The sequence below is a fragment of the Pelophylax lessonae genome (genome assembly GCF_965119305.1).
Source record: "Pelophylax lessonae genome assembly, chromosome: 11".
NCBI classification, from domain to species: Eukaryota; Metazoa; Chordata; class Amphibia; order Anura; family Ranidae; genus Pelophylax; species Pelophylax lessonae.
Window position 1 is genome coordinate 153,045,415 of NC_138778.1, and position 9,372 is coordinate 153,054,786.

The 9,372-nt window shown below is 35.3% G+C and overlaps 1 protein-coding gene across 1 annotated transcript; it reads right to left on the minus strand.

Annotated features, from left to right (window-relative positions):
- Positions 1-1,520: 1,520 nt before the first annotated feature.
- On the minus strand, positions 1,521-9,146 carry HOXB9 (homeobox B9). Its single transcript, XM_082272559.1, has 2 exons — positions 8,365-9,146; positions 1,521-1,947 (listed from the first exon to the last, which is right to left on the minus strand). Exons 1-2 carry the CDS (start codon positions 8,858-8,860, stop codon positions 1,712-1,714), a joined length of 732 nt encoding a protein of 243 aa, XP_082128685.1. The 5' UTR covers positions 8,861-9,146; the 3' UTR covers positions 1,521-1,711.
- Between the last annotated feature and the right edge of the window lie 226 nt (positions 9,147-9,372).

The following is a 9,372-nucleotide window of genomic DNA, read 5'->3' on the forward strand; positions in this document are numbered from 1 at the left end:
TTCTGGGCTATAAGATAATCAATAGATATGTATGGTGCACTTCCACTGGGATTCTGATTTACTATATATATATATATATATATATGTATATATATACATATATATATGTAGATATAGATATATATATATATATATATATATATATATATATATATATATATATATATCTATAGATAGATATATATAGATAGATATATCTATATATATATATAACTATATCTATATATATATATATCTATATCTATCTATCTATCTATCTATCTATCTATCTATCTATCTATCTATCTATCTATCTATCTATCTATCTATCTATCTATCTCTCTCTCTATATATATATATATATATATAACTATATATATTTATGTATAAAAATTATATATATATATATATATATATATATATATATATATATATATATATATATATATATATATATATAGATATATATATAGATATGTATAACTATATATATATATATATATATATATATATATATATATATATATATATATATATATATATATATATATATATATATATATATATATTTTATAGAGAGAGAGAGAGAGAGAGAGAGAGAGAGAGAGAGAGAGAGAGGTAAATATAACCAAATATAATAGATTATACCAAATGGTCAACGTTTGTACAAAAAAAAAAAAAAAAAATAAAGGGAGCGAAATACTTAGACAATGCAATAATGTTTCCAATAAATCTAGGGATGATTCACTAGTTTAATACAATTTTGGGAAAAATAAACATCACAACACAAACGGATATTTTACACAATCCTCGCATTGTAAACAGTTTAAAAATACAGGAAATAATAATAAAAAAAAAAAAGAGAGAACACATTTATATATAGTAACACAACAAAATATTTCAAGTATAAGAGTTTTTTTTCCCCAAACATAGACAATATACAAATAGATTTACTTGGCACAAGAACAACAAAATCTACAGCTCTTAAAACGTAAATTCACAATAAATTAGAAATTGCTAAATCCTAAGGAGACAATTGCTGTCTGCATGTTTCTTTTTTTTCCTTTTCTTTAAAAAAAAAAAAAAAAAAGATTTTTTTTTTTTTACTTTTCCCTCTTTTTTTTGTTTTCTAAAAAACTATTTTAGCAAATCGTGGACATCCAGTGTGCTTTCTGTTATTTTGGCTCAGTATATAAAAGTGAGTTAATTGAGTTTGCTGGTGGAGCTTTTAATAATAGAGGAATAGAGGAAGTCAAAACTAAATATATATATTTATTACACCTCTTTATGATGCTGATGAATGATATGAGGCTGTAGTTTATTTTCTGATCTCCTTTACTTTTTAGTGGTTCTTTAGGGTTGATATACAACAGGATTTATTTTTTTAAAGTGGCATATGTTTTATTCAAGCACCCAAAGTGGCAAATGTTTTATTCAGGGATTAAAAAAAAAAAAAAAAAAATCCTGGTTGGGCATTTGAACTGAACACTGTAAAAAAAAACGAATTTAATAAATCGCCCCCCCTAGTTAAAACTAAATTCACTAACTTGCCTAACAGAGGGTCCTTATCAAACTCCTGAACATTTAGCACAGAAAATAACAGTGATGGTGTATGATTGCTTACAACCTGGTATATCATGCAAAAAAAGATGGGCGAGTCTTATTCAATTTTAATTAAGGTATTGAAAGCATAAATAGGGAGCAGGTGCATTCTGAGGGGGTGGAGGAGAGATTAATCTTTCCCCTGTTCCTTGTTCAGCTTCTTCATTTTCATCCTGCGGTTCTGAAACCAGATTTTGACCTGTCTCTCGCTCAGGTTAAGCAGCCTGGCCACTTCATGTCTCCTGTCCCTGGTCAGGTACATATTAAACAGAAACTCCTTCTCCAGCTCCAGGGTCTGGTACTTGGTGTAGGGGCATCTTTTCTTCCTGGAGGACCTGGCGTGCAACCAGTTAGCTGAAGGGTTTGCTGTAAAGGAAATTTATAAGTTTTATATTAAACACCAAAATGCACATTAACCACAAAAAAAGTAAATAAATAAATATATATATATATATATATATATATATATATATATATATATATATATATATATATATATATATATATATATATATATATACATACACACACATTTATATATATATTTTTTTATATATGTATACTACTATATTATATTATATATGTAATAGTTAAACTATATATTTTATGTAGTAGTAGTAATAATAATAGTAATAGAAAAGTATTCACATAATTAAAAAAAAATTAGATTATGAAAACACACACACACATATGTATATATATATATATATATATATATATAAAGGTGTAGTATTTGTAATAGTAACAATACAATGGTATTTACACATTTATTCCAACTTTAAGGCATGTATGAATAACGTGTGATTAAAGAAATTAGAGTAAAATAACACCCCAAGTTAAAAATATGCATTTTTTTTTATACGTGATAAAAAATAATAGTTATTATTCAAATAAAGATTACTAGTATTACAGATTTGTTCTTGCTGTTGCTAATATTGTTTTATAACTTGCTTTGAGCTTTTAACACGCATCGCCAGTAAGGACAATAAAAAAAATCCCTTTCATTAAAGTCAGAGAACACGTTGTGGGCTCATAAAAAATAGATGAAAGTCTGTATTCCCTGCCCTGTCTGGCAGAATATACAGGCTGCTTCCTTCCTTGGGTAACTTTTGTGCCTGAGATAGCGCCTGCATTGCGACCGTCTCCTTATCATTTGCAGGAAAATTAAATATTTAAGAGAATTAAATCACTTAATAATTAATAGGTGTTAATACGGCTGCATTTCAAGAATGCTGGAAGTCAATTTTATTTTCTGCAAATATTTTCTCTCTTTTTTTTTTTTAATGTCAGCATTACAGTATATATTTTTTTTTACACAAACTAATTTAAAATATGAACATTTTATTTATTTATACTTTTGTTTTAAATAAATCAAAACTGGACTAACTGTATTCACTGTAAAATTGCAAATAACTAGAAGTTATGCTAAAAAAAATATATATATTTTTTTTTCAGAAATGCTATCGGTATTGGGCTGAGGGTCCAACAAAATAGATTGAAGCCATAAATTATATGAAGTTCTGAAATGAAAAAAAAAAAAAAAGCTTTTAGCTTTTATCACACCAGATGAGTGTTTGGTAAACAGTCTGTTCAGCTCAAGCTGCATCAGAATTTTTTTTTCAACGACTGTACCCTGGACCCATGCCCAGTTTTTTGAAAAACACCTCTTTAAAGTGTGGTTTAAGTTGCATGCATAATACCCACATTTATCAAGCTAAAATGTTTTTACCGATCATTGAATCGCCTATTGCTTTAATATTACTGTACAATACAAGGTAGCACGTGTGCTATAAAATATATATCCATGCCGTTTATAAGATGATGGGGAATGGTATTAAGTGGAGCTGATCCATCATTTTACCTGGCTGGACCAGATAAATGAGCTTGTATTGTCCTTAGCTATCAGGGCACACGGCTGAAGTGACAAGGCTACAAGGGGAGACTAATTTCACATTTGTTAAGTCGCAAAAAACAAGTCTGGGAGCACAAGATGAATATTTTACAGTGCGGATGAGCTTGGCAAGTTGTGTTCATATTTATATGTGGTTTAATTTTATTACCAGGCTGTTATGGGTGAGTTGTGGTTCAGGTTCTACTCTTCTATAGTTTTTGGCTTTCTGGTAGTAAAAAGAGATGTCTGGTGAGCTATGCCCTGGTCAAGGCATATGGCCATGGTGTGTGCAGTCAGAATTTAGGGACAGGATCTGAGATTTCCTTGTTGTGTTCATATTTATATGTGGTTTAGTTTTATTACTAGGCTATGGATGAGTTGTGTTGAAGGTTCTTCTCTACCATAGCTTTTTGGCTGATCCCCGGTCACTGTACTTGTCTATGGGGTGTCCATGCAGAATGTTGGTACAGGATCTAAGATGTCCTTATTGTGTTCATATTTATATGTGGTTTAGTTTTATTACTAGGCTATGGATGAGTTATGCTGAAGGTTCTCCCCTCCATAGTTTTTTGGCTGACCCCCAGTCACTGTAAGTGCCTATGGGGTGTCCATGCAGAATGTTGGTACTGGATCTGAGATTTCCTTGTTGTGTTCATATTTATATGTGGTTTAGTTTTACTACTAGGCTATGGATGGGTTATGCTGAAGGTTCTCCCCTCCATAGTTTTTTGGCTGATCCCCGGTCATTGTAAGTGTCTATGGGGTATCCATGCAGAATGTTGGTACAGGATCTGATATTTCCTTGTTGTGTTCATATTTATATGTGGTTTAGTTTTATTACTGGGGTCCTTAGCTGTTATGGATGAGTTGTGGTGCAGGTTCTTCTCTCCTATAGTTATTTTGGTTTTGCCCTGGTCACTGTACATGTCTAGGGTGTTTGTAAGCAGAATGTTGGCACATGATCAGAGATTTCCTTGCACTTTTTATTGCAGTTTATTAGTTTATTGCAAACTGTGTTCATATTTATAGGTGGTTTGGTGTAGTTTTGTCTGTTGTTATTGTTTTTTTTTAAACTAGGAATGGCTAGCTGTTTATAGATGAGATGTGGTGCAGGTTGTAGACTATAGTTGTTTTGGCTGTCTTGGTCACTGTTCATGTCTATGGTGTGTGCAGCCTGAATGTTGAGACAGGAAAAAAGTTTTAATTGTTGTGTTCATATTTTTATGAGGTTTATTTTTAATAATAGGTAAGGCCTGTTGTTATGGATAAGTTGTGGTGCAGATTCTATTCTCGTGTATTTTTTGGGCTGTGCCCTGGTCATTGCATATGTCTATGGTGTGTGCAGCCTGAATGTTGGGACAGGATCAGAGTTTTCATTGTTGTGTTCATATTTATAGCTGGTTGGTATTGATGAGTTGTGGTGCAGGTTCCATTCCTATATTTTTTGGGCTGTCTGATAGAGAGAGAAGTCTGATAAACTGTGTCACTGTACATGTTTATGATGTGTGCAGGCAAAATGTTGGGACAGGACCAGAGATATAATTGCTGTGTACAATACACTTATTAAAATGAAGTCTATTGTGTTTATTGCAAGCTGTATTTATATTTATATGTGGTTTCAATTTAGTACTAGGGATAGCAGGTTGCTATGAATGAGTTGTGGTACAGGTTATAGTCTCCCATAGTTTTTTGGTCATTGTACATGTCTATGGTGTGTGCAGTCTGAATGTTGGGGCAGCATCAGGGATTTCCTTGTTGTGTTCATAATTGCATGTTTCGTTTTATTACTAGGGGTAGCTGGTTGTCATGAATAAGTTATGGTGCAGGTCTACTCTCCTATAGTTGTTTAGTCACTGTACATGTCTATGGTGTGTGTAGGAATAATGTTGGGACTGGATCAGAGATTTCCTGCTTGTGTTGATAATTATATGTGCTTTAGTTTTATTACTGGTGTGGCTGGTTGTTATAGATGAGTTGTGGTGCAGGTCTACTCTCCTATCGTTTTTTAATCACTGTACATGTTTTTTGGTCACTGTACATGTCTATGGTGTGTGTAGGCATAATGTTGGTACAGGATCAGAGATGTCCTGCTTGTGTACATATTTATATGTACTTTACTTTTATTACTAGGCATGGCTGGTTGTTATGGGTGAGTTATGGTTCAGGTCTACTCTCCTATAGTTTTTTAGTCACTGTAAATGTCTATGGTGTGTGTAGGCATAATGTTAGAACAAAATCAGAGATTTCCTGCTTGTGTACATATTTATATGTGCTTTAGTTTTATTACTAGGGATGGCTGGTTGTTATAGATGAGTTATGGTGCAGGTTCTATTCTACTATAGTTTTTTTGTCACTGTACATGTCTATGGTGTGTGTAGGCATAATATTGGTACAGGATCAGATATTTCCTGCTTGTATACATATTTACATGTGCTTTAGTTTTACTACTAGTGATGTCTATGGTGTGTGTAGATATAATGTTGGTACAGGATCAGATATTTCCTGGTTGTCTTCATGTGATTTAGTTTTATTACTAGGGATGGATGGATGTTATGGGTGAGTTATGGTTCAGGTCTACTCTCCAATAGTTTTTTATTCACTGTAAATGTCTATGGTGTGTGTAGACATCATGTTGATACATGATCAGAGATTTCCTGCTTGTATTCATATTTCCATGTGATTTTAGTGGTATTACTAGGGATGGCTGGTTGTTATGGATAAGTTATGGTGCAGGTCTACTCTGTAGTTTTTTAGTCTCTGTACATATCTATGGTGTGTGTGGGGACAGGATCAGAGATATCCTGCTTGTGTTCATATTTATATGTGATTGTTATGGATAAGTTGTGGAGCAGGTTCTACTCTCCTATAGTTTTTAAGTCACTGTACATGTCTATGGTGTGTGTAGGCATAATGTAGGGATAGGTTCAGAGATTTCTTGGTTGTGTTCATATTTATATGTGATTTTAGTTGTATTACTAGTGATGACTATCTATTATGTATGAGTTGTGGTGCAGGTTTACTCTCCTATAGTTTTTTAGTCACTGTACATGTGTATAGTGTGTGTAGGAATAATGTTGGGACTGGATCAGAAATTTCCTGCTTGTGTTCATATTTCTATGTGATTGTTATGGATGAGTTGTAATGCAGGTTTGCTCTCTTTTAGTTTAGTTGTTTAGTCACTGTCCATATCTATGGTGTGCATAGGTATAATGTAGGGACAGGATCAGAGATTTCCTGCTTGTATTCATATTTATATGTAATTTTAGTTATATTATGAGGGATGGCTGGTTGTTATGGATAAGTTATGGTGAAAGTTCTACTCTCCTATAGTTTTTTAGTCTCTGTACATATCTATAGTGTGTATAGGCATAATGTTGGTACAGGATCAGAGGTTTCCTGCTTGTATTCATATGTATATGTAATTTTAGTTATATTACTAAGGATGGCTGGTTGTTATGGATAAGTTATGGTGAAGGTTCTACTTTTCTATAGTTTTTTAGTCTCTGTATCTATAGTGTGTATAGGCATAATGTTGATACAGGATCAGAGGTTTCCTGCTTGTATTTATATTTCTATGTAATCTTAGTTGTATTACTAGGGATGGCTGTCTGTTCTGTATAAGTTATGGTGCAGGTCTACTCTTCTATAGTTTTTTAGTCACTGTACTTGTCTATGGTGTGTGTAGGCATAATTTAGGGATAGGATTAAAGATTTCCTGCTTGTGTACATATTTCTATGTGACTGTTATGTATGAGTTATGGTGAAGGTTCTACCCTCCAATAATTTATAATTTTCCAGTCTATATACATAGCTATGGTGTGTGTGGGCATAATTTTGGTACAAGGTCAAAGATTTCCTGCTTGTGTTCATATTTATATGTAATTTTAGCTAGATTACTAGGGATGGCTGGTTGTTATGGATAAGTTATGGTGAAGGTTCTACTCTCCAATAGTTTTTTAGTCTGTATACATATCTATGCTATGGTGTGTGTGGGCATAATGTTGGTACAATATCAGTGAATGTCCTGCTTGTGTTCATATTTATATGTATTTTTAGTTATATTACTAGGGATGGCTGATTGTTTTGGTAAGTTATGGTGAAGGTTCTACTCTCCAATAGTTTTTTAGGCTATATACATATCTATGGTGTGTGTGGGCATAATGTTGGTACAAGATCAGAGATTTGCTGCTTGTGTTCCTATTTATATGTAATTTTAGTTGTGTTGCTAGAAATGGCTGGTTGTCATGGATAAGTTATGGTGAAGGTTCTACACTCCAATAGTTTTTTTAGTCTATATATATATCTATGGTGTGTGTGGGTATAATGTTGGTACAAGATCAGAGATTTCCTTCTTGTGTACATATTTATAGGTGATTTTAGTGGTATTACTAGGGATGACTGTCTGTTATGTATGAGTTGTGATACAGATCTACTCTCCTATAGTTTTTTAGTCTATATACATATCTATGGTGTGTGTGGGCATAATGTTGGTACAGGAACAGAGATTTCCTGCTTGTATTTGTATTTCTATAGGATTTTAGTTGTATTACTAGGGGTGACTGTCTGTTATGTATGAGTTGTGATTCAGGTCTACTCTCCTATATGTTTTTAATCTATATACATGTCTATGGTGTGTGTGGGTAAAATGTTGGTACAAGATCAGAGATTCCCTGCTTGCATTCATATTTCTATGTGATTTTAGTTGTATTACTAGGGATGACTACTGTCTGTTCTGTATGAGTTGTGATGTAGGTTCTGCTCTCCTATAGTTGTTGGCAGTATCCTGGTCCCTATACATGTCTATAGCATATGAAGGTATAATGTTGGGACCGGATCAGAGATTTTTTTTATTGCAGTCTATTGTGTTGTACTTCCTCAGCTATATAACTTACTTTGATGTGGCCTGTCTTTGTCCTCGCTTCCTTCGCACACTTTATTGTCCTGGAAAGTGGGCCTCTCATTAGGCTCAGGCTCTCTGGCAGCAGACGATTCTAGGCTGTACTCCTGGGCTCCCAACTTGTGCAGGTCTCCCGGGTGGCCCAGCAGCGGTTCAGTCTTCACAGCTCCCGGTCCGGTGTCCGCCCTGGGCAGCGGCTCCAGCCAGCCCCGTAAGTACCTGGTCTCGGAAGCGGGGGCGCCCTGCTGGAGGTAGGGGTGGTAGACAGGCGGCAGGGGAGAAGCGCTGTGGGGGTTCAGGGGGGTCCAGGAGGCGCTGAACACGGGGGCTTTAGGCTGGAAGCTACAAGAAGGGAAGTCCAGGCTGTCAGAGTGCGCCGCCGGCCGGGGGCTGGGGTACTGTCCAGAGAATTTGGGTGCTGGAGGCTCCTCGCTCTCGGGGCTAATGATGGACTCCACAAAGTAGTTACTCAGCGCTCCAGAAATGGACATTCTTGGACATCATACAAACCAAAAATACAGGACAGATGCAAAAAAAAAAAAAAAAAAAAAATATAGTATCTCCCCGACCTAACTTCCTAAGCCAACAAAAGTACACTTGGGCTGCTTGCCTTGTGAGCTTCTGGCAAATGATTGGTCAAACTTTATCCGTGTGCCTGATAAAGCGTCACAGAGCCATCAATCAATCGGAGGGGCCGCACGGAGCTGTCAGCATTCATATCAAGGAGGCTATTGTTTTATGTGGATGAGGCTGCTGCACGCCTGAGACCCGAGCAAGCAGATCCTATACTGCACACAGCAGCCTGTACCCCACATCCTGCACCCCACACCAGCCTGCACCCTACATCCTGCACCCCACACCAGCCTGCACCCTACATCCTGCACCCCACACCAGCCTGCACCCTACATCTTGCACCCCACACCAGCCTGCACCCTACATCCAGCACCCAACAGCAGCCTGCACCCCACAGTAGCCTGCACCCTACATCCCGCACCCCACAGTA

Bases quoted from the DNA above. Each gene is read 5' to 3' on its own strand.
- HOXB9 (XM_082272559.1), bottom strand. From the start codon at position 8,860: ATGTCCATTTCTGGAGCGCTGAGTAACTACTTTGTGGAGTCCATCATT. The intron at 1,948-8,364 runs GTAAGTTATATA...TTTCCTTTACAG, and splicing joins CAAAGACAGGCCACATCAAA to CAAACCCTTCAGCTAACTGG.